General features: G+C 45.4%; 1 protein-coding gene across 3 annotated transcripts in view; it reads left to right on the top strand.

Annotated features, from left to right (window-relative positions):
* Positions 1 to 26,319, top strand: part of LOC149441553 (GRB2-related adapter protein 2-like) — a 611,356-nt gene that overhangs the window by 399,498 nt on the left and 185,539 nt on the right. For all 3 annotated transcript variants that reach the window (XM_089657207.1, XM_089657205.1, XM_089657206.1), the window contains one exon: positions 23,401 to 23,520. In XM_089657207.1, the coding sequence (XP_089513333.1) occupies positions 23,401 to 23,520 (120 nt within the window). The remainder of the gene's footprint in view (positions 1 to 23,400; positions 23,521 to 26,319) is intronic.

Genomic DNA, 26,319 nt, shown 5'->3' with positions numbered 1-26,319 from the left:
CTCTCGGTTCAATACCTTTCTTTTGATTATTGTATACTGGACCCAGGGAAAGTCTCGGACTATTGTCCATACTTATTTCCAAATCACTTTTTTCACTTATTCCCTGAGTTCTTTCTGGGGTAACATTTCCTTGTGACACATACTTCTTAATCGTGCCGGTTTGGATGTTCTTAGGCCCGCACCCTTTGGTATTTTTACCTTTCATCTTCAGCTCTTCCAGGCCCTCCCTAGGGGGCCACTTTTTCCTTAGTTCCACGTAGCTGCTATATATATATATAGTGTCTTATTACACACACAAGGAAATCCAGTGCACAAATCCCATATATATGAGAAGAAAGGAAAAGAGAAAAAAAAAAGAAAAAAAAAACAAAAAAACAAAGAATCCAGCAAATATATCCAGTGTATATGGAGAGTTATGTATAAGAAGTTCAAGGAGACCTGCAGGGAGGTCCCATTAATCACTCACCCTCCTCGTTGGGGTATGCTGGCCTCTCCTATCTTCTCTTGGTGGGATTCTTATGAGAGTCTCTTTAAACCTTGTCTTCCTTTCCGTATTCTCCTGGGTTATAGATGGTAATATGGTTGGAGATGAAATGGAGGTGTTGGTATGGAGGTATTGGTATAAGAGCAATCTGAGAGTAATATGGAGGCAATGTGAGGATGGTAATATAGGTATGGAGGTAGTATGGAGGCGATATAGCGATGCTGGTATAGGTATGAAGATATTATGGAGGCAATGTGGATACGTTGTTAAGGTATGGAGGTATGGAGGTAGTATGCCGACACTATGGAGACGATGGTATGGGTCTGGCTATAGTTATGGAGCCAGTGTGGGGTATGTATTCTAAATATGTAAACGGAATGCCGGCTTTTCCCCCTTCCTTCATTCGCCCGAGTGACTTGAACGCCGGGACGCCGGCATTTTCCCCCACTCCCAGAGCTCCTCCGCAATAGCCCACGTGTCTGCTCAGCTGTGCCGCCGTCTCCTAGGCAACCCTGGTCTTCGTCCGGAGCTGTCGCAGTATTCACCAGGGGATCGGGAGCTCAGACGTCTCCCCACGAACTCGCCGCCACGCCGTCTCCAAGACCCCTCTCCGGCTCCGCAACACCGCGCCCACTCTCCAACGCTGCCAGGCACGGTAGACGGAACCTCTCAGGGTAAAAGGGACATCTCAGGGAGGATACACGGGGGGAGGCTGCGAGGAGTGTTTAAACTACACTCTCCCGTTCCGCCATGCTCAGGCTCCACCCCTCACTAATGACTTCCCAATAAAGACATTTTAATCTTAGGCTAAGTCTTTATATTCTTGTTTTGTATTTCTCTTCTCTCCTCTTTATTTCAATAAAAATATTGAAATATAAAAATTAGTATTTACCACAAATCAGTTTAACAAAGGATCAATATAGTTTACTATCTAAAGGAATGTCTTTCTGTCCCACTCTCAAGGGGAATATTTTTAAAGTGGTTAAAGACATCTACTTGTTGGCCAGGAATTTGACTTTACAGGTCCTATACACTAGCAAACTGGGTGCGGCCCCCTTGGGTCCATTAGGGGATTGGTCCAGTTTCAGTAGAAAAGACTATTGAACACTCAGAGATTTGACAGATCTATGGAAGGAAGGTCAAGTGGAAATCACAACAGACCCTGATTTTGGATTTTGTTACATTGATGCTGGATTTGGCATTAGAGATTATTATTATTTATTATTATACAGTATTTATATAGCACCAACAGTTCGCTCAGCACTGTACATTACAATGGGAGACAATACATGAGACAATACAGTGCAATACACGAGGAGTTAGAGGGCCCTGATCCTTGGAGCTTACAATCTAGGAGGGAGGGGATAGTGGTACGGGAGGAAAAGCTGTGGGGGATGGAGTGGTAGGAAGAGTGGAGGAGATCGGCAATTAGCAGAGGGCGGGGTAGGCTTCCCTGAAGAGGTGGGTTTTCAGGGTGCGCCTAAAGGAGAGGAGAGTAGGTGATAGTCTGATGGATTGGGGTAGGGAGTTCCAGAGGATGGGTGATGCCCTGGAGAAGTCCTGGAGGCGATCATGGGAGGAGGAGACCAGGGAACTAGAGAGAAGGAGGTCTTGTGAGGAGCGGAGAGTGCGTTTTGGGTGATATTTGGATATTAGGTCGGTGATGTAGTTTGGGGCAGAGTTATGGACAGCTTTGTACGTCAGTGTTAGCATTTTGAATTTGATCCGTTAGCAATCGGAAGCCAGTGGAGGGATTGGCAGAGGGGGGTGGTGAAAATGGAGCGGTTGGTAAGGTGGAGGAGTCTGGCCGCCATATTCAGGATCGACTGAAGCAGGGATAACCTGTGGTGAGGCAGGCCAGTGAGGAGGGAGTTGCAGTAATCGAGTTGTGATATGATGAGGGAGTGGATGAGCTGCTTAGTGGTTTCTGGGGTTAGGAATGGTTGTATTTTGGCAATGTTGCGGAGGTGGAGTCTGCATGAGTTTGTTAGCGATTGGACTTGGGGCTGGAAGGATAGATTGGAGTCTAGAATGACACCAAGTACTCTGGCTTGCGGGGTGTGCCTGATGGTGGCATTGTTTGACGTGATGGAGAAGTCAGTGGGGGGGGGGGTGCGTAGGCTGGGGGGAAAACTAGGAGCTCGGTTTTGGAGAGGTTCAGTTTAAGGAAGTGGAGTGACATCCAATCTGATATGTCATTCAGTAGGTTAGTGATTCGGGCGGAGACTGAAGGGTTGAGGCGAGGGGTTGAGAGATATTTGCGTGTCGTTGGCATAGAGGTGGTAGTTGAAGCCATGAGAGTGTATCAGTTGGCCAAGGGAGGAGGTGTAGATGGAGAAGAGAAGGGGCCCGAGGACAGAGCCTTGAGGGACCCCGACAGAGAGGGGGAGTGAGGGGGAGGTGGTAGCGTTATAGGTAACGCTGAAGGAGCGTTGTGATAGGTAGGACGAGGGGCAGGAGAGAGCGGAGTCTCTGAGGCCAAGGGAGTGTAGTTTTTTGAGGAGGAGGGGGTGGTCAACTGTTAGGGATCCGGGTATGACCAGAAATGTGTGGACTGACACAGGGAAACGCAGACTTCAGGTATAGTGTGAATAAGACAATTTATTAAGACTAAACAAAACATAGAGGCAGTGCAAGACTAAACAACAACACAGTGCAAACAAACCAACCCAAACCTCCAACAGATAACAATAGAAACAATACTAAGCGTAGTCAGGCAGGCCGGGTCGGTAGCAAACGGGCAGGCAGGGCACAAGGAGCAGGCAGAAGAGTAGTCAGGAATAGCCGAGGTCAGGACAGGCGGAGTTCATGCAGAGTCAGGGATCGAAGCAGAATCTGGATCAGGCAGAAAGCAGACAGGATGCAGGTTCAGGGGCCCATGGGAAACATACACCAAGGCCCTGATCACAGGCCTGGCCATTCCTTAAATACACCTGTTGTAATCAGCTTCAGGTGATGGCTCATTGCAGGAGTGAGCCTCTGGTTGCTGAGAGCACCCGCTGGCCAGCCTTGGTACTGCAGCCCACAAGGCAGGTGAGTCCCACCACCACTGGCAAGTCCATTCCTGACATCAACTGTGTCGAAAACCATGGAGAGGTCGAGGAGTAGGAGTAGGTTAGCAGGTCGTTGGTGAGTTTGAGTAAGGCAGTTTCGGTGGAGTGTACGGGACAGAAGCCGGACTGTAGGGGGTCGAGGAGGTTATTGTCGTTGAGGTGGGAGCTTATAGATTATAGACTAAGCGCTCAAGGAGTTTGGATGTGAATGGCAGCAGGGAGATGGTTCTAAGGTTGTTTGGGTCGGTGGGGTCCAGGGAGGGCTTTTTAAGTATGGGAGTGATGTGCGCGTGCTTCAGAGGGGAGGGGAATGCGCCAGTGAGAGGAAAAGATTAAAGATGTGGGCGAGGGAGCGTAGGATGGAGGAGGAGGGAGATCGTAGGAGTTGTGAGGGGGCGGGGGTGGGGTCGAGGGGGCAGGTGGTGAGGTGGGCTTCAGAGAAGCAAAAATATATATCCCAGCGCCAAAAAGAAAATACTAAGTGATTATGCAGCTGTACAACAGTGAAAAACACCAATAATAAACAAAAAAAAAACAGCGCAAAATCTATAAACAAAATTACACAAGTGAATAAAAATAACAATAAGTGTCCATGTGAAAATAAGTCCTTATTCCCATCAAGACCAATAGTAAATTATTCAAAATGTGCTTCCACCTGTCCACCACGTGAAAAATAATATTGACCGCACTCACCAGATAAAGGTGAGTAATAAGCCTTATAGGAAATAAGGTATCGTATAACCCCTCCACAAGAGATCAAATCTTCTTTTTCACCCTGATTGGGAATATTAATCGCCTCCACTTTATTCCTCCATGGAATCCTCAATGGTGTATAGAGAAAGAAACTACATAGTGTAATACTGCCACTTAATATAGAATATAAAGATAGAATAGGGCCACTCACATGCTTAACTATAGTTAAAAGCCTTGTTTAATAGCCTAAATGGCTTCAAGATAACCAATTTCCACAATTGCAAATATAGGGATCTCACGCTTCTGTAGTATCTGCAGAGGATGAACAGCCTTCCACCACTAAGATGACTGCTTTAACCGCATCACTCGGCGTGCATTCCAAACACCAGAAGTAATGTAAGCCAGAATGACGGCGGACCGGAAGTGCATCAACGCGTTTCGCCCCACCCACAGGGCGTTCTCAAGGCTTCAGAGAAGACCTTAGTGACCTCCTCAGTGGTAGTAAGGTCGAAGGAGTGGAGTGTTGAGGGGGCTTCAGTGTGAGGGATGTTAGGTGGGGTGGAGGTCTGAACAGTGGTAAGGCCAAGGGAGAGGGGTGTTGAGGGGGTTGCTATGTGAGAGGAGATAGGTGGGGTGGAAGTCTGGGCAGCGGCGATGTCCCTGCGAATTGTTAATCTTGTTTTTTAAGTGATTGGCAATCTCGAGGGCGGTAAGTGAGGTACTGAGTGGAGGTGCGGCGGAGAGAGTAGAAAGTTGAAAGTAGAGAAGAGCCGGCGAGGATTGGAGGAGAGGGTATTGATGAGGGTCAGAAAGTAGGCTTGTTTGGCAGCATGGAGGGAGGAAGTGTAGGTGTGGAAGGCAGATTTACAATGGGTGAACGCTTGTTGGGATCTGGTTTTGCGCCATAGTCGCTCCAGTGCACGACTGCATCATTTGAGAGTTTTGGTGTGATCAGTTTGCCAGGGCTGGAGCGGTCAGGGTCTGATGTTTCGTGTGGTTAAAGGCGCTAGCGAGTCTAGAGCGGTTGACAGCGAGTTGTTATAGGCAGTCGTGGCCAGGTCAGGCAGGACAGGGGAAGGATGCTGTCGTAAAGTTGATCAGCTGCAGAGTGGAGGGGGGCAAGGTTCAGGTTGCGGAGGTTTTGGCTGGTAATAGTTTAACATTTGGAGGGGTAGGCATTTAAGGACGAAGAGACAGAGAAGGTAATAAGGTTGTGGTCAGAGAGAGGGAAGGGGGTGTCTGTGAGGTTGTGCAGAGTGCAGAGATGGGAGAAGACAAGGTCTAGGATGTTCCCGTCGGAGTGGGTGGTGGATTGTATGCACTGTGCCAGTGCAAAAGAGGAGGTTACGTAGAGGAGTTGGGATGTAGCCGGGTTATTGATGTTGACAGGGATGTTGAAGTCTCCAAGGATGATGGTGGGTAGTTCAGAAGAGAGATAGAAGGGTAGCCAGGCGGAAAAGTCATCGAGGAAGCGGAATACGGGTCCAGGAGGCCGGTAGATTACAGCAATCCTCAGGGGGGTTGGAGAGAATAGTCAGATGCAGTGGGCCTTGAAGGAGGAGAAGGATAGAGGGGGGGGTTTGGGAGGACTTGGAAGGTGGTCAGTGGCGACAGGAGCAGGCCAACCCCACCACCTTTTAGACCGTTGGGTCTGGGTGAGTGGGTCCAGATGAGACCTCCATAGGAGAGTGTTGCAGGGGAGGCAGAGTCAGTGGCTTGGATCCAGGTTTCCGTGATTGCTAGGATTAGTAGTAAACATGAGGGTAATACTGAGCTGCCAGTTGAAAACACTAAACTAAGAGAGGTTAATTTACACAAAATATCTAAAACTCCCCCCCCCCCCCCCCCGAAGTCCCAGGAATTATTTGTTTTGTTAAGGCAGTTATATGAGAATTAGGAAATTTTAATCCTAATTTGGAATTTCGAAATAACCTTAGTCCACTAGAATGCCTTACAAAATCTATGCCTAAATCCAAATATCAAAATTAAAAATGCTGATAAAGGGGGAAATATAGTCCTGATGGACAAAATCAGATATATCTATATGTGTGTATGTATTTTGACAAACTAGACTGGTACATGCCAATACTCTGCATTGGTTTTGAAAAAGATTAAAAAAAACTTTATTTGCTAATATTGACAAAGCATTTTGGGATCAAATTATTGACAAAGAGACAACTGATTTTTTGAAGGTTCATTATCCCAAATTGATGTAATATCACAGCTGCAGGTAATGTAATTTCCAGCAGGTGAGACGCACATCGATGCCCTACCTCCGGTTTGACAATATGCCTTGTAATGTATTACATATGTAAGTGCAATTGTTTTTACCATTAGTATTTTAATAAAGCAGAATTACACTATTGGGGTATCTCATATCTTTTATATTCATGCAATATGAGACCTATGGTCACTGAAGTGGAAAACTGAATAAATGCCTAAGAGAACCACAAGTCCTAGACCAACCTGTAGTACTATACAGCAAATATGACTCTTTATTAAGAGTCCACATTTTCTGGTGAGTGAGTGGGCACACAAGAGGAGAGCACTGCAGTTGCACAGCCAAAGGAGCAGCATGGAGCACTTTATGTTATTGCACAGTTGATCACAGTCTGAATGAGTGAAGAAGCACAAGATTTATGGACTTATTGTTTTAATTTGATTTACAGTATTGACATGTATTGATGATTTATTATGCTTAGATCACTTTGCCTATTATCTGAATGAATTTAAATATATTAGCATTATCCCAAATCACCCATTTTTTAAGCTTAACAGGACCAGGACATCCAAGTATTTCTGGATGGGATTCATTCACTGAACTTATAAGTGAATACATTGACCTTACCTTACAACCATTCATGAAAAATCATTTTTCTTATGTTATAAATAATTTGCATCTTTAAACACTCCTGCATGGTATGGTAGTGTCTGATAACACCATATTGCTTACAGTACTCAAGACATAGAGGCACTGTATTCATCCATTCCTCACCAGATGGGTTTAGAAGTAATTGAAAAAACACTCCATGCAAGAGCTGTACATAAGAGAAGACACAATAGGTTCATCTTGGAACTTTTACAATTTCTTTTGACACGTGAAACATTTCCTTTTACTAGACATTTGTTTTGCCAAGCCCAAGGTACGGCCATGGGTACGAAATGTGTTCCTACCTATGCAAATATTTACTTGGGTGATTGGAAAATCTAGTTATTCATTTGATGGTGGGGCACCTTCTGTGTACCTCTGCAGGATTTTATTCTGGTTTATGTACATAGACAAAGTCCTGTTTTTGTGGACTGGATCTGAGGAGCAGGCTATTTATTTTGTACATGTACTGTACTGGCACAGAATGAGTAGAACCTTAGATATAATGTGAACCTTTTCAAGTTACTTTTATGGACCTGACCATCCAGATTGGACTAAAATTTACAGGAAACTCACAGCCAACAACAATCTATTGCATGCTGAGTATAGAGAGCAGTAGTACTCAGGGAGTCACACCTCAAGGGGGAAAGGAAATTAAACCATAAATACAATAAAAAAGTAATGGAATATAACAAATAAAATATCCAAAAAGCAAGCTTAAAAGATTAATAGTCCATAGAGGGTATATCCATAGAATTATATCACACATCAGCTCAGAGTAGGGGAGCAGCCAGCTGTCAGAGTAGAAGCTCCTCTGGGGTATGAAAAAAAGAAAAAAGACAGCAGTGCTTTCTGAGTGTAGCATGTAAGCAAAGGGTAATGTATTCACAAATAAGGCAACTCACAAGGAAAGCTGTAAGAACCGTATATCACATAAGACCTTCTTCTACATATGGACCCAATTTATGAATGGATCTTGTAAAATAGCTGCACTAGATATGATGGAGTATCTCATTGCATATACAGTAGGACAAATCGGGAAGGGGCAGTTGCAACACTGATCTCCAAAATACTGAAAGCCGTAAAGATCTAAAAAATAAAGAGCGTAACAGAAACAGTTATAAATACACAGTAACCAAATCAGTCCCAGGATAAAGCAGTGAGTAGTGGTACATAACAGCATACCTTTTCAAGCAGCATTTGTGAACAACCAGCATGGTGAGTCCATGCACAGCAAGGCAAATTAGGCACAGCCAAGCAGCTATGTAAATCCCAACAAGGATCGAAATGTGACCAAATACACAATAGCATTGGAGCTGAGTGATGGACCAAACCTGATCCTCTGAGACACCCCCCCTCCCCCCCCCCGACAGGCATGGTGCGACCCTGTCCCATAGGGTGTGATGATGTCACATCGCCACCGTTGCATGGGAGATGGTGCCATTGGCCTGAAATGAGAACGAGGCCTGACAAGTTGAGGCCAAGCCTCAGCCAGAATATGCAGGCCAGCGGCAACACCTGAATGAAGGCAGCCCCTTCCAACAATACGGAAAGTAGACTACATGCGCCGGGTGGCTATAGGCAGAACAAAGAGGTCAGCATGCTCCTCCTCCTGGAAGGAGTATAAACAGCAATGACAAACATATGTCAAGCATATACAATACACATTGATGATAGATGGACAAACAGTAAACAGACCTGTTTTGCAAAAGAAAAGAAAGAAAAAAGGAGGAGAGGGAGCAGAACCACAAGATTAAAATAGAGACATTCTACAGAAGGAGAAGACTAATAGACTATCCTAACAATATTGACAAGAGAAGAATGTGACACCGTTATATGATCATCAATACCCAGATGATACCTACTGTATACTACAGAAGTATCCACATATCAAACTGTTAGAGATATGACTAAATATCAATTTTAGGAAATTGGTAAATAGGTAGAACATAATATTCTTCCCATCCACCCAATGAACACCCATCTGGGATTGGTTTAAAGGAGATGGATTCATTTAGGCCTGGGGTAGTGTAGTTCCAAGTTTATATATCTATCTGAGCTTGCTTTGGGATATCTCTTTATTTGTTAGCTTTAAAGGATGATGACAGCTACAGACTCCCCTCACCATATCAATGCAAAAAACAGGAAGAGGGTGAACAGGCAAAGACAAACTGGCCTAAGCAGTGTTGCTGGTAAAACTAGCTGCATCAGCGGCTCAAACTTACCTGTCCTGGAGTGCATCCATAAATGCTACAAAGATGGGTGCTGTCCTTTGAAAACAGGAGGATCAGAGTGACAACGTCATGTGTGTCATAACGCAATGACATAATGAAATCACTGATGTTATGATGCAACAACGTCATTGACGTCATGACGCACCAGTGTGGAAGCCTCTAGTCTGGTGTACCCACAGACACTATCCCAGGCACAAAATGGATGACTTCCCCCAGCAAACACGTATTAATTGACAACACCAAATAACAATCAATTAATACATTGCCCTTTTTATGATAATCAAAAAGGAAATACCAATCATCTAGTATTTGTGGACTGCTGATCAGTGGAAAGACAAAGCTAATCAAATCAATGCAGAAGAAAAAACAGTATAGACCAAAAATATAAACAAAAAAAATGATTGAAAAAGAAACACAACACCCCCGCCCCCCCAAAAAAAATAACGGACAAAGAGCAAACAATGAGGAGAAATGTATCCTCATCTATCTAATTCCGCCTATCATCCCTCAACCTCAGATAGCATAAATAGTGGTCTCAAACTGGCATAGTTCAAGGTCCAGGAAGGCCAGACTATCAGGGTCACAGACATGAGTGAAAGATAGACCTAGGGTGTTGGAATTACAGTATGTGACAAAGGACTCATCTGATTGTCTGGGGCCATCCCAGATCACTATTATATCATCTATACATATATCTCCCATAATAGATGAAATGTTTGGAATAAGGGTTGTTATTCCACAGTGATTGATGTTCCCACAGCCCCATGGCTAATTGGCATAGCTGGGTGCAAAATTTGCGCCCATAGCTGTGCACTGTATTTGGAGATGTAAGTTGGTGTCAAACTGGAAATAATTGTTGGTAAGACAAAAAAGTGGCATCTAATATAAATTGAGCCTGCCTCAAATTAATGAAGGGATCTTGGGTCAGGAAGTGTTGAACAGCTCTAACTCATGAGGGATGGATGTGTAGAGAGAAGCCACATCAAGGGAAAGTCACAAGTGTGTGGGTTCCCAGGTATATGTTTGAAGTGTGTCTAATAGGTGGATGCCATTGTGAATGTAAGCCAGAAGTTGTTGGGCCAGAGGCTAGAGGAAGTGGTCTAAATAGATGGAAAATAACTGGTAATGCTGCTGCTACTATTGGGCGTGGTATGGATTGACTATACTTTTATGGATCTTGGTCAAATGATAGAAGTATGGCGTACTGTAATGTTCCCTCTCCAGAAAGGTGGCTTCAGTTTTACTGGTGATCCCTTCTTCCAAAGCTGTGCTAACTAGTTTATGTGCCTCCTCACAAAAATGTATGTAAGTCTGGGAGCCTGATAGAATTCTCTGTGCTTCACTAAGATAAGCAGTTCTATTTTGTAAGACTATGCTCCCACCTTTTGTCTACTGGTTTTATTATGAGTTCTGGGTTAGAGGATAATTTCTTGAGAGCCACTTGCTCCTGAGGTGTAAGATTGGTTCTAGTAGGGGGAATAGTAGACTTGGGTTCACACATGCGTTCTATGTCTGCATAGACTACTTGGTAAAAGCTTTGGATATAGGGTTAAATATAGATTTGAGACAGAACCTGGTCTGTTGTATCGGGGGTGATGTAGGGGGAAATTGGATGAGTGCTAACATATGATCTCCTTCACTGAGATCAGTGTATAAATCCTGCAGATGATCAAGTCATACAGTATCCATAGATTCAAATTGGAAGGATTCCTCTATAGTGGCTTTATCTTGAGGTGGAGCTGTCTGACCTTTTTTGGTTGCTTGTATATTAAAAAAGCGCTGAACTGTGAGGTTACTGACAAACTTATTTAAATCTACAAATTACATCTATAAATAGAGTAAATGGATTGGGCTGTGAGGATTGATTAGAGGACTTAACTTTGTCCCATCCTAACAGCCCAATCCATTTACCCTATTTGTAGATTTAAATAGGTCTATCTTTCACTCATATCTGTGACCCTGATATTCTGGTCTTCCTGGACCTTGAACAATGCCACTCTGAGACCACTATTTATGCACAAACTTTTACCAAACCCACCGCTTGAAACTCCTACCTCCACTTTCAGAGTTGTCATCACCCCAGGTGGATGTCCAATATCCCCAAAAGGCAATTTTGTAGGCTTCACCATAACTGTACATAGGATAAAGACTATTCCCAACATAGCGAACTTTTAAAACAAAAGTTCCAAGTGAAGGGTTATCCCCCGACATTTGTTCAGGAAGCATATACAGTATGTCATATCAAAATGGTCACAATCCCAACCCAGGTAGGATCACTGCAAAAAATGAATCCCACACAGTGAGATTTACTACTCCATTCCACACCCAATATAAGAAAATGGAGCAGATCTTTTTACCAAAACTGGAGAATACTTTGAGAGGATCCCCACTTAAAATCCACCATATCTAATATTCCTAAATTTCACCTAGAAAAACTCAGAATATCATAAGTAAAATTGCACCAAGCAAACTAAAAACTACAGCCAAATCTACCTACCCCTATTATCATTATTTTACATATAAGCGTATAATCATTTGTCCGCATAATTTTTCTCTCAGAGGCATATACATCAATTCATTTCCAATATGCTCCATATAACAAATTTTTTTTTAAATTTTCGTTTAGTGTCTTTAATTTGTATAACTTTTAGTATCAGTATCGCTATGGTATTTTTGTGCTCGATTTTGACTAGCCATTGTGAGCATAATTTATTTGATTTGATTTTAGCCTTAAGCCTGTGACCAATTTGATTGCTAGGTTCCTTTTATTGTTTTCCTACAATATTATTTTCCTATACCATTAGCATTTTCTTTCTTTCTTTCTTTCTTTTTCTTTCTCTCTTTTTCTTTCTCTCTCTCTCTTCTCACCGCTGTCAGCCCTGGGATCCCCAAGCTTGCATGGAGCCATGTCCACCACCAATGCGACCGTTTCTAGGTTTGAGGAGACACCACAGCTAGTGGTCCGGATAGGATCATCTTTTGAAGAAGTTCTTATGTGATATGTGGTTCTTACAGCTTTCCTTGTGAGTTGCCTTATTTGTGAATAAATTACACTTTGCTTACATGCTACACTCAGAAAGGGCTGCTGTCTTTTTTCTTTTTTTCTCTTGCATGCTGACAGTTTTCATTCCCGTACATTGGCCCACAACATTCCGGTGAGCCAATATTTGAGGGCCCGTCGTAATTTGCACAGAACAAACGGATTTTGAATTAGAGGTTGAGAACCTCAGAGATAGACTTATCAAATGAGGTTAGAAAAAGAAATGGTTGAGTGTAGCTTATAGAAGAGCTAGAGATAGTAATCTGGACAAACTTTGATTCAGTCAGGACACTAAGAATAAAGATATGTAGAATACAACTAGGCTCATCTTGCAATTTACTAATCTTATAACAAGGGTTCAGGAAATTTGGGCCAAACATTGGCATTTATTGACTGAAGATGAAGTAGTGAGAAGATGCATCCCTACATGCCCTCAATATGTTTTCATGAAGGCTCAATTCATCTGTAATTTGTTAATTCATAGCGATATAACCTGGAAACTGAAGACCCATACCAAATGGGTGAAGATGAGATGATGCAGCCCTAATTTGTAGACAGAAGGCAGATTGTAACACTGTGGGCATTATCTGCATTCTGATGTGTGCTTATGGTGCATTCTATATTGGAAAGACCATTTGAACTATCCATAGATGTTTGCAAGATCATATTTATGATATTTCTATGTACCAACTCAAGTACCCTGTGGCCAGACATTTCCATTTGAACCACAATAGAGATACAAATTTTCTTAAGTGTTGAATGTTGGATGTTGTCCCATGCAGTGAAAGAGGTGATAACTTTGACCAGGTGGTTTTAAAAAATGAGGCAGTTTGAATTTGGAAATTGGAAGTCACCAGTCCTCCTTGCCTTAATGATAGCTTGAGCCACTCCCTTCCTGGTTATTTAATAATTTTGTTAGTAATATATTCCTTATGGAACAGATTGCTTTAATTTTTTTTTATGTTTTCATATATTCTTAGAAAAATTAGTTTTTGGTGTAAGTGGTGGTGGAGGAGGGGGATGGCTGAGGTTGAGAGATATAGGCAGAATTAGATAGATGAGGATACATTTCTCCTCATTGTTTCCTCTTTCTCCATTATTTTTTTTTTGGGGGGGTTGTGTTTCCTATTCAATAGTATTTTTTGTTTATATTTTTTGTTTATTCTGTTTTTTCCTCTGCATTGATTTGATTAGCTTTGTCTTTCCACCGATCAGCAGTCCACCAATACTAGATGATTGGTGTTTCTTTTTGATTATCATAAAAAGAGCAATGTATTGACTTCTTATTATTTTACATTATGATTTCTTTTTTGGTGTTGTCAATTAATAAGTGTTTGCTGGGGAATTCATCCATTTTGTGCCTGGGACAGTGTATGTGGGTACACCAGACTAGAGGTTTCATGTTTCACATTGTTGTGTCATGACATCAGTGACTTCATTATGTCATTGTGTTATGACTAGAGATGAGCGAATTATTCAAAAATTCGATTCGGCTGATTCGCCGAATTCGCGGAATAAATTCGATTCGAGGCGAATATATTCGCTGCGAATTTAACTTATAAAAAGGGTGTTTCTAGGCTTCAGAGAGCCTTTATATTAGTGCAGAACACTGTACCTTTAATTTAAATGCCCTTGGAGTCTGCTGGGGAAGAGAACTAATACTGTCAGTCAGTATGACATGCAGATGAGTGCCGTCGATCTTAGAATCACCGCACACTTCACTCATTTGGGCAGTCACGGGGCCAAAACCAGAGTGTGGAGCCACAGTGTGGCGGTGGAGGCAGCAGCAATGGGAGGCCATACAGCACCCTATGACAAAATGGAACCCACCAGCAGTGTGAGGAGACCTGAAAGTGGCACATGGCAGAGTGTGGCGATGGAGACAGCAGCAATGGGAGGCCGTACAGGGACCCATGACACACTCTGGACCTGGCAGCAGCATGAGGAGGCGGTACAGGGGCCCATGACAGATTACGGGCCTGGCAGCAGCAGTGGGCGGGCGGTGGATGCAGCAGTATTCGGAAGCCATACACAGGCCTAGGTTAAAAAGCGGAAGCCGTCAGCAGCGTGAGCAGACGACAGAGACACATGGCGCAGGGTGGCGGTGGAGGCAGCAGTATTCGGAAGCCATACACAGGCCTAGGTTAAAAAGCGGAAGCCGTCAGCAGCGTGAGCAGACGACAGAGACACATGGCGCAGGGTGGCGGTGGATGCAGCAGTATTCGGAAGCCAAACACAGGCCTCGGTTAAAAAGCGGAAGCCGTCAGCAGCGTGAGCAGACGACAGGCACATGGCGCAGGGTGGCGGTGGAGGCAGCAGCAATGGGAGGCCATACAGCACCCTATGACAAAATGGAACCCACCAGCAGTGTGAGGAGACCTGAAAGTGGCACATGGCAGAGTGTGGCGATGGAGACAGCAGCAATGGGAGGCCGTACAGGGACCCATGACACACTCTGGACCTGGCAGCAGCATGAGGAGGCGGTACAGGGGCCCATGACAGATTACGGGCCTGGCAGCAGCATGAGGAGTCGGTACGGGGGCCCATGGCAGATTACGGGCCTGGCAGCAGCATGAGGAGGAGGTACAGGGGCCCATGGCAGAGTGGCGGAGCGTAAGCAGCTAAAATTGAAGGCCATACAGAGGCCTATGTTAAAAAGTCCCCCCAGCAGCAGCGTGGGGAGACGACTAATAGTCAGTAGCGTGAGCAGACGACAGAGACACATGGCGCAGATGCAGCAGTATTCGGAAGCCAAACACAGGCCTCGGTTAAAAAGCGGAAGCCGTCAGCAGCGTGAGCAGACGACAGAGGCACATGGCGCAGGGTGGCGGTGGAGGCAGCAGCAAAGGAAGGCCATACAGCACCCTATCACAAAATGGAACCCACCAACAGTGTAAGGAGACCTGAAAGTGGCACATGGCAGAGTCTGGCGATGAAGTCAGCAGCAATGGGAGGCCGTATAGGAACCCATGACACACTCTGGACCTGGCAGCAGCAAGAGGAGGCGGTACAGGGGCCCATGGCAGAGTGGCGAAGCGTAAGCAGCTTAAATTGAAGGCCATACAGAGGCCTATGTTAAAAATAATAACATGTTTGGGGCATGATTCATGGCGGATTTAGTCAGTTTTGTCAGGAACTGGTGGTTTGAAATCCAGACTAATCCACGCCTGATTCATTTTCACAAACGTGAGTCTCTCCACACTTTGGGTGGACAGTCGTGTCCTCCGCGGAGTTACAATACCTCCTGCCGCACTAAACACGCGCTCCGATGCCACGCTACTGGCCGGGCATGACAGCCTTTCAAGGGCAAATTCAGCTAGTTGGGGCCAAAGGTCAAGTTTCGTTGCCCAGTAGTCAAGGGGATTGTCTACCTGGGTTGGCAGGGTGCTGTCCAAGTAGGCCCGAGCCTGTTGTTTGAGGTCCTGCTCTAGGTCCACCTGATGCTGCTGCTGCTGCGGCTGGTTAGTAGTTTCCTCACTGCGCTGGTGAAGAAAGCTACTCATCATCGACTGCAGACTGAGGCAGCCGCTGCTGGTGGAGCTGCCACTGCTCCTACCACCCCACCCCTCCCCTGCTGCCATGGCAGCGGAACGCGAGCGCACAGGGCCCACAGTGTCTGAGGATGGACGTTGGCGCAGAAAGGCAGAGACCAACTGACTACATAGGTGGTTTTTATAGTACTTTATTTTGGCCTCCCTCTCAGCAGGTGTGAAAAAGGCCACCATTTTTGAACGGTAGCGAGGGTCCAACAAGGTGGACAGCCAAAAGTCATCCCTCTGTCTGATGGTTATTATTCGGCTATCGCTACGCAAGCAACCGAGCATGCTATGGGCCATTTGTGCCAAGGAATGCGAGGGACTCCCTGCCTCCATCTCCACAGCATACTGCCACGGTGTGTCTGGGTCCTCTGTCTCCTCCTCCTCCTCCTCTACCAGATGCTCCTTCTCCTCCACTCCTGTCCGCTGAGTGGAAAAACCACCCATTTCACTCAATAATTCCTGAGCACCAATGTCCTCCTCTACCTCCTCCTCTTCTTCCTGTCCTGCCCCCACAGGGGTCATGTGGCGTTGAGATCTGTGCGCCACGTCTACCGCACCCTGACCAGCCATTGTTAACAGCATTTGTTCCAGGACGTGCAACAGAGGAATGACGTCGTTCATCCCATAGTCCTGCCGACTCACGAATAGCGTGGCCTCCTCAAAGGGCCTGAGCAAGCGGCAGGTGTCACGCATGAGCTGCCAATGGCTGACATCTAAGTTACACAGGGGAGTACCTTTGTAACATCAGGAAATCGGTGATGGCCTTTCGCTGTTCGTAAAGGCGGTCTAACATATGTAGGGTTGAATTCCACCTTGTTGCAACGTCGCAGATCAGGCGATGCTGTGGAATTCCGTTCTGCCGCTGCAGCTCAAGGAGGGTGTGCTTTGCGGTGTAGGAATGGCTGAAATGCATGCAAAGTTTACGTGACATTTTAAGGATGTCTTGCAGTGGGATGGTGGATTTTAGGAACCGCTTGACAACCAGATTGAACACGTGAGCCATGCATGGCGCATGGCACAACCTTCCTTGACGCAGAGCAGACACCATGTTCTTTCCGTTGTCGGTCAACATGGTTCCGATTTTCAGTTTGCGCGGAGACAGCCATCTGTCGATTTCTCTGTTCATTACACTCAGAAGTTCCTCCCCTGTGTGACTACGTTCGCCAAGGCATACCAGGTGCAGCACAGCGTGACACCGTTGCTCCCTGCACATGTGATATGCCGGTCGGGTAATGGGACTTGGCACGGGGGTGGCGGCTGAGGACACGGCGGAAGAAGAGGTGGTAGAGGCGGACATCTTTGCTGGACCAAGTACGTGCAAACGTGGAGGCAAAAGCGGCGTGACCTGTCCAAGTTGCTGGTGCGGCTGTGCCGGCACCACGTTCACCCAGTGGGCCGTAAATGACATGTACTGTCCCTGACCGTAGTTACAGCTCCACACGTCGGCGCTGCCGTGCACTTTGGCAGAGACCGACATGCTCAAAGACTGGCCCACCATCTCTTCTACATGTGAATGCAGGGCTGGCACTGCCTTTTTGGCGAAGAAATGACGGCTTGGCACTCTCCACCGCGGCTCGGCACAAAGGGAGGGACTGCAGCACCAGCAACTTGGACAGGAGGACGTTCAGCTTCTGCACCGTCGGGTGCGTGCTCGCGAACTGTTGTCTCTTGGAAACGGATTCCAAGAAAGACTGCTGACGGAATCCGTGAAGAGGAGTAGCAGGAGAAGGAGCATCTGAACGAGCGGAAGATGCCAACGAGCGACAACTCCCCTCAGCAGAGGTGTTGGAGCCTTGACTGGCTGATAGAGGGCGATTGACGTCGGGTGACGGAGCAAGTAACGGAGCGGGTGATGGAGCGGGGGCTGGGGCAGGCAGAACCGCCGTATCTTTATCACGGTTTTCCCAGGCCACCGAATGGCGACGCTGCATATGCTGAAGCAACGCTGTAGTCCCAACATGGGCCCCCTGGCCACGCTTGACTTTCTGGCCACATAGTCGACATACGGCTACGTTTACTTCCTCGGGCGGCTTGACGAAAAATTGCCACACCGCTGAGTAGGAAACTTTGCCCCCGCTACTCCTCACTGGCTGACTGCTACTTCTTCCGTGCACACCGGCACCACTACTGGCCGTGGTGGTAGGCTGCAGTGGAGCTGGTGCTCTACTCCATGGCCGTTTGCCTCCACTGACACTACTGCGACCCTGCTGCCTCCTGGGCAACCCACCGACTGTTTTGCTCGCTGGCAAGCTGGCACCCTCTTCTCCTGATGATGCGGAAGCAATAGCCTGATGACGACGAGGCTGCCAAGTGCGATCAGCCTCATCATCATCAATTAGGGTCTCCGCGTCACTACTAGCCCCCTCGGCTGCGTGTGGGTCAGGAGACAGACCTGTCTCTAGACTGGCTACCGAGCCACTCTCCTCGCCAGTACTTCTTCGCCTGGCTGCTGAAGAGGCGGATGTCTCCCCCCGTTCCTGACCGCCCTCTGTTAGCTCTTCCTCACTGTACAGTGGGGCTGAGCCCACAGCATGCGATACTTCACTTGGTGAGGGAACACCAAAGGACAGGGGCAGGTAGAGGACACGTGATTTCAGTGGGCTTGCTCCCGGGCCATGCCAACTAACGGTTGTGTCTGACGTACCCACCGACCGTTGGCTGTAGGTGTCAGAGGTGACCTGGGAAGAGGAAGACGACCGAGTCAACCAATCGATGACGGCAGGGTTGTCGGTGGAGACACGACCGCTGGATGACACCGGGAGCACTGGCCTCTGGCTGCGACTAGTGCTGCCTCGACCCCTTCCTCTGCTGCCACGTCTGCTCGCTCCTGAAACATTGCCTCCTCTGCCACTCCTCTGCGTGTTGTCTGACATACTCTTTAATTCAATAAGCACCCCAAACATAAAACAGTATTTAACTCTTTGAAAGTACAATAGTGGTTGTGAAGCAGAAAGTAACGATTCTGTGTCCCTGAGTAACAATTCTGTGTCCCTGAGTAACAATTCTGTGTCCCTGAGTAACGATTCTGTGTCCCTCAGTAACAATTCTGTGTCCCTGAGTAACGATTCTGTGTCCCTGAGTAACGATTCTGTGTCCCTGAGTAACAATTCTGTGTCCCTGAGTAACGATTCTGTGTCCCTGAGTAACGATTCTGTGTCCCTGAGTAACGATTCTGTGTCTTTCCCTGAGTAACGATTCTGTGTCCCTGAGTAACGATTCTGTGTCCCTGAGTAACGATTCTGTGTCCCTGAGTAACAATTCTGTGTCCCTGAGTAACGATTCTGTGTCCCTCAGTAACGATTCTGTGTCCCTGAGTAACAATTCTGTGTCCCTGAGTAACAATTCTGTGTCCCTGAGTAACAATTCTGTGTCCCTCAGTAACAATTCTGTGTCCCTGAGTAACGATTCTGTGTCCCTGAGTAACAATTCTGTGTCCCTGAGTAACGATTCTGTGTCCCTGAGTAACGATTCTGTGTCCCTGAGTAACAATTCTGTGTCCCTGAGTAACGATTCTGTGTCCCTGAGTAACGATTCTGTGTCCCTCAGTAACGATTCTGTGTCCCTGAGTAACAATTCTGTGTCCCTCAGTAACGATTCTGTGTCCCTGAGTAACAATTCTGTGTCCCTGAGTAACGATTCTGTGTCCCTGAGTAACGATTCTGTGTCCCTGAGTAACAATTCTGTGTCTTTCCCTGAGTAACGATTCTGTGTCCCTGAGTAACGATTCTGTGTCCCTGAGTAACGATTCTGTGTCCCTGAGTAACAATTCTGTGTCCCTGAGTAACGATTCTGTGTCCCTGAGTAACGATTCTGTGTCCCTGAGTAACAATTCTGTGTCCCTCAGTAACGATTCTGTGTCCCTCAGTAACGATTCTGTGTCCCTGAGTAACAATTCTGTGTCCCTGAGTAACAATTCTGTGTCCCTGAGTAACAATTCTGTGTCCCTCAGTAACGATTCTGTGTCCCTGAGTAACGATTCTGTGTCCCTGAGTAACAATTCTGTGTCCCTGAGTAACAATTCTGTGTCCCTGAGTAACGATTCTGTGTCCCTCAGTAACGATTCTGTGTCCCTGAGTAACAATTCTGTGTCCCTCAGTAACGATTCTGTGTCCCTGAGTAACAATTCTGTGTCCCTGAGTAACAATTCTGTGTCCCTAAGTAACAATTCTGTGTCCCTGAGTAACGATTCTGTGTCCCTGAGTAACGATTCTGTGTCCCTGAGTAACAATTCTGTGTCCCTGAGTAACAATTCTGTGTCTGTCCCTGAGTAACGATTCTGTGTCCCTGAGTAACAATTCTGTGTCCCTGAGTAACAATTCTGTGTCCCTGAGTAACGATTCTGTGTCCCTGAGTAACGATTCTGTGGCCCTAAAGTCTCTGTGGCCTTAACTCTGTCCCTAATACAGACAGGTCTGTCTCTCTTGAATGACCGGAGGCTAATGGAGAATTGTAAGATGGCCGCGATTTATAGCTCCACCATTACACAGTGCTGGCTGGCTGGCTGCTGATTGGCTAATGCGATCACATGTCATGAATGAATGCATTATGGGTCAGCGCGCCTTGTCTGCGCGCCTTCCCAGAGATCCCTGCTCCGTCGCCACACATGTCGTGTCGCCGCCATTTTTGGGAAAATGCGATTCGTGCATCCGAAGTTTGCTAATTTTCGGATTCGGCGCGAATCAAATTTTTCCTAATCTTCGAAACGAATTCCACTTCGCCATGTTCGATTCGCTCATCTCTAGTTATGACACACATGATGTCACCACTCCAATCCTCCTGTTTTCGGAGGACAGCACCCATCTTTGTAGCATTTATGGATGCACTCCAGGACAGGTAAGTTTGAGCCGCTGATGCAGCTAGTTTTACCAGCAACACTGCTCAGGCCTGTTTGTCTTGGCCTGTTCACCCTCTTCACCCTTTTCCTCTTTCTTGCATTGATATGGTGAGGGGAGTCTGTAGCTGCCATCATCCTTTAAAACTAACAAAGAAAAATATCTCAACACAAGCTCATATAGATATATAAACTTGGAACTACACTATCCTAAGCTATCCTTTACACCATTCCCAAATGGGTTTACATCGGGTGGATGGGAAGAGTATTATGTTCCACCTATTTACTATTCTCCTACAATTGATATTTAGTCATATCTCTAATAGTTTGATATGTGGACACTTCTGTAGTATACAGTAGGTATCATCTGGGGAATTGATGATTATATAAGGCTCCATGCACACTGGGCATTTTAATAACGCTGGTAACGTTAGCTGTGTAAAGTCACGTTAAAAACATTAGTTAGTGTTTAGCTGGGTTTTGCCGTGTTTTTTCTCATTTGCCTTTTTTAGCTCAAAACAAGTCCAAAAATGCCGGTTTACTACGATTTACTGCATTTTATCATGTTTTGACTTGTTTTTACAGCTACAAAACTCCTCTAGAAACCCACTAGTTCTGGGGTTTTTTCCAGCCAAAAAACACCCCTGCCAAAAAATGCTGATTACAGTCTATGTGTGCATGGACATATAGGATAACATGCTGGGGAGTTTACTGGCTGTAGAAAAAAATGTCAAAAGCCAAAAACAGCAGCTGTAAAAATGTCCAGTGTGCATGAGGACTAAAGGTGTCACATTTTTCTCTCGTCCATATTGTTAGGATAGTCTATTAGTCTTCTCCTCCTTCTCCAGAATGTCTCTATTTACATCTTGTGGTTCTGCTCCTTCTCCTCCTTTTTTCTTTCTTCTCTTTTGCCAAACAGGTCTGTTTACTGTTTGTCCATCTATCATCAATGTGTATTGAATATGCTTGACATATATTTGTTATTGCTGTTTATATTCCATGCTGACCTCTTTGTTCTGCCTAAAGCCACCTGGCGCATGTACGCTGCTGCTTGGCAGGGGCTGCCTTCATTCAGGTGTCACCTCTGGTCTGCATATTCTGGCTGAGGCTTGGCCGCAACTTACAGTCCAGGCCTTGTTCTCATTTCAGGCTGATGGCACCACCTTCCATGCATCGGCGGCGATGTGACATCATCCCACCCTACGGGGCAGGGTTGCACCACACCTGTCCGGGAGGTGTTCCGGGAGATCAGGGTTGGTCCATCACTCAGCTCCAATGCTATTGTGTATTTGAATGGTCACATTTCAATCCTTTTTGGGCTTTATATAGCTGCTTGGTTATGCCCATTTTGCCCTGCTATGCATGGACACACCATGCTGCTTGTTCACAAATGCTGTTTGAAAAGGTATGCTGTTATGGACCACTACTCACAGCTATTTGTCTCAAAATCTTTGCATTCCAATATATTAATTTAGGATCTAAATCTGCTTTGTTCCTACAAGTTAGACTCATTTTTTAAGGACACATATGATAGGTGGAATAACAACAACCTGCATATTCCATGAAAACACTATGAATCCTGTCTCAAACCGATCTATTGCAATGGCTACTCTGACAGCAATTCCTGGTTTCATTAAATCATAATTTACAGAAGTACAGCCAGCAGCAAGCAACTACCTAACAGCAAACTATAAATCAACACAGAAATAAGATACAACAGTAACAACGCAGAGAGTTTTATTTTATTTGCAAACCTATTATGCACATTTAAGGATAACATTTGCATAATATGCCATCCTGTTTTACAGGAATGGGAAAACCTAACAGTACTATACTTCTTCCCAAACAGTACAATAATAACATCTGTGAGCTTTACGTTGGCAAATACTGCATGGACGTATAATTGAAGAGCCACAAAATATCACATTTGTAACCTTCTTCATTATGGACATAGGTCCAAAGTTCACTGAATTATGTAAATCTGTTATATGTTAAAAAGCATGTTATATCAAATATGTGGCATTTTCCAGGACTCAGAAATAGAAAGTCACTAGGCAGTGAAATAAGGTTGGTTACGCACATAACTATGCATATGTTGATCCAATGTGATCTTGATGACTCATTAGGCACTATACATTAGCACTAAGTGATTTGCTGTATGAAAAGGCCTTATTATAAATAGTACTATTTGTACATTATGAATCACACAGAACCAAACCATAAAAATCTGCAAACGTTTAAGAAATATTTATCAGCATAATAACAACACTGTAAGCCTATTTGACAACTGGCACACATATGTTGTAGGTACATGCAGCCCATAAACGCTAGCTTTTTTAGGGTAACAAAATGGGTGAATCCACCAAAAACTAATGTTTTAACTTTGAGAGGACGTCAAGGGTTCCTGTATCCCTTAGAGACTCCAGCAGGGGTATGGCCGCTGCAGATTGATGAAATATCTGAAATATAGTTCTGGGCCTTATAAAACTGTGAAAGTCACTTCAGTTTTGTCAGCTGCTTACTGAAATTTAGGAATGCAATGGGACTAAAGAATGAACAACAATAACTAAATCTAATTACATATCCACTGTAACAAAGTATTATTTGTCTGCTGTGATCATATACCTGTAATTATTTCTGTGATCTTCACATGACAGGTGGTTTTGTGAGAACCTTTCACGCACTGAAGCTGAGAATGTACTCATGAGCAAACCTGTTGGGTTTTTCATCATCCGAGCCAGTCAGACTTCCAAAGGAGAATTTTCTATCTCAGTGAGGTAAAGTAAGAACACTGATATGATAGAATGCATTGTAAACATAAATGTAGTTTGGAAAAATCATGTTTGTGAACATTTTGTTCTGCTATAGGAGCAATTGTTGCCCAATAGACTATGGAGGCAGCCAGGGGTGGCTCCAGACAATTTTTTTGGGCGGGTGCTGTGTAGGTGCTGGGATTATAAGTGGGGGAGCTACTGCAGCATGTGCAGCACCTCTTGTAGGGCTAGCCAAAAATGGGTGTGACCAAAGGTGGTTGTGACTGAAAAGTGGGTGTTTCTTCACAGTCTATCCACTTTATATCCTTGTAGAGACAAAATAGAGTCTCAGGGCACACAGAATTGATTGTTGGAGTAAAACAAGCCCAAATGGGACCAGCAATGATAAACCCCAGCAAGTGTCAGGTTTGGCAATAACCTCCAGCATAAGAACCAACAATAATAACACCCAGGGCCAGCTATACCACCCAGCACAGCATAATAACTAACCCCCAGCATGGAACAAAAATAACCCCTCAGTGCAGAACAATAATGAATTGTAAGCATGGCACAATAATGAACCGTAAGCGTTGCACGATAATGAACCACAAGCATGGCACAGTAGTTAACCCCTTAGCATGGCACAACAATTAAATCCCAGCATGGCACAACAATTAAATCCCAGCACGGCACAGTTATAAACCAAAAGGAATGTGCATTATTAACTACCAGAACTACACAATAGTTAACCCCCAACATTGTATAATAATTAACCTCCAGGATTATAGTAGTCAGTGTGCCCCCTTCATTGTGAAACATACAACAGAGCATATAGAGGAAAAAGTCAACACTATGTAGCATATTATTTGTGAGGGTCAGCACTGAGTACAACAATGCTATGTCCGTGTGCCCCCTGTACAATGGTGGTCAGTGTTCTCCTTATACAATAGTGGTCAGTGTGCCCCTTATATAATACATACAGTGGGGAGGGCAGTGAGCAGCATACAGTGGGGTGACGTGAGCAGCAGAGAATGCATTAAGGTAAGAAAAACTTTTACCTTCACAATGACTAAGCACCTGACACCCATCCCATGCACAGCTTGCGCACCTGAAACCCATCCCATGCACAGCCTGTGCACCTGACACTGTCAGGGTGTTAGGTACGCAAGCTCTGGATGGGATGGGTGTCAGGTGCACAGGCTGTGCATCGGATGAGTGTCAGGTGCACTGGCTGTGCATGGGATGGGTGTCCGGTGCGCAGGCTGTGCATGGGATGGGTGTCCGGTGCGCAGGCTGTGCATGGGATGGGTGTCCAGTGCGCAGGTTGTGCATTGGATGGGTATCAGGTGCGCAGGCTGTTCATGGGATGGTTGTCATGACCCCCCGACACCAATTTTATGCATTGCCTGCAGCCCCTGAAACCAGTTCCATGCATAGCCTGCTCCCCTCACCATGTAGCAAACTTAAAAGCAGCCCATCTCGGTCCATCAAGTGGTGTGGCCACTAACCAGGGGCGGACTGACTATTCGAGCACTCGGGCACTGCCCGAGGGCCCGGGGTCAGTAGGGGGCCCCATGAGATGCCCCTGGTACCTTTCATTGGGGCGAGGAAGTTGGATATAGCCTCGAAAGCCAAGCAGGAACCATATACCATCTAGTCATTAGCTTTATATTTGCTTCCACAAGGGAGATATTAAGACTGCCTTTATAGGCCAGGTGAAAAATAGAATGCCAATGATCTATATCTTTCTCAGAGGCGAGAGCACTCATATAGGTAAACTTATCAGTGTAAGCAAGCAGCAGCTTGTAGATTGTCGATATCCCTCCCCTATGGCCTGCCTCCAGTGTGCACCAAGATTCATATGTGGAAATTGTGTGATTATTTTTAACCGCAGGGCCTAGAGAGCACAAAAAGTGTACAATTTGATAAAAGTGAAATGTCTCAGAGGGGGGGCATTTTTAATCAAGATTGACAATGTTATCAAGAAAAAGGGCCCATAGGAGTGCGAAAATGACCTATTTGGTAAAGACCCTTATTTAACCACCACTGAAGGCTTCAGGTTCGAGACCCTGAGGAAAAGCAGGATTATTGAAAAGATGGGATAGTGGTTTAAAGGGAGAGATCAAATTTGGATTATTCTGCACCAGATACCTAACAAGTTTGACAGGGTAGCAGCTAGGATCAGCATCTGCAGCCGCTGTGGCTGCCATTTGTGGAAATCCAGGGGAACCAAGTTAGCTGCACTTTGTTCCATAGCTATCCAGTCTGGTTTTTCAGAGCGTGAATACACTGCTGAAAGTTGAGCTACATGGGCAGCTTGGTAATAACACAGCAAATTTGAGAGACCCAACCGCCCAGCCATTTTATGAACAAAGAGAACTTGTTTGGATATACTGTGCCCCTTACCATTCCAGACAAATCGAATGAGTTTGGCTTGAAATTTAGCTAATCCCGAAGAGATTGTAGCTATCGCCAGTGAGCACAATTAATATAAGATACAAGGTAATAGTCAATTTAATCTAATGGATCCTGCCTAACCAAGATAGATCAGGAGTTGCCCAAACCCATAAATCTTCTTCTAGTTTTTTAAATAATGAGGGATACTTGGTCTTGTCCCAAGATAGGGAGGGTGTCAGATGGAATCCCAAGTAAGGGACAAAGTCTGACCCCCAGGAAAAGGGGTCACCTCCTGCAGTCCGGCTACCAGGGGTAAAGGCAGATTCATAGCTACTGATTTATTTTCATTAACCTGTAGATCCCGAGACTTGTCCAAAGGCCTGGAGGAGCTTAGTAAGATTAGGCAGAGAGATTAAGGGTGAGGTA

The sequence above is a fragment of the Staurois parvus genome, unplaced genomic scaffold (assembly GCF_062004578.1).
Source record: "Staurois parvus isolate SC_StPar_1 unplaced genomic scaffold, SC_StPar_1.0 ptg000977l, whole genome shotgun sequence".
Taxonomy (NCBI): domain Eukaryota; kingdom Metazoa; phylum Chordata; class Amphibia; order Anura; family Ranidae; genus Staurois; species Staurois parvus.
Note: the sequence above shows the minus strand (reverse complement) of the source record. Positions and strands in the feature narration are given on the sequence as shown.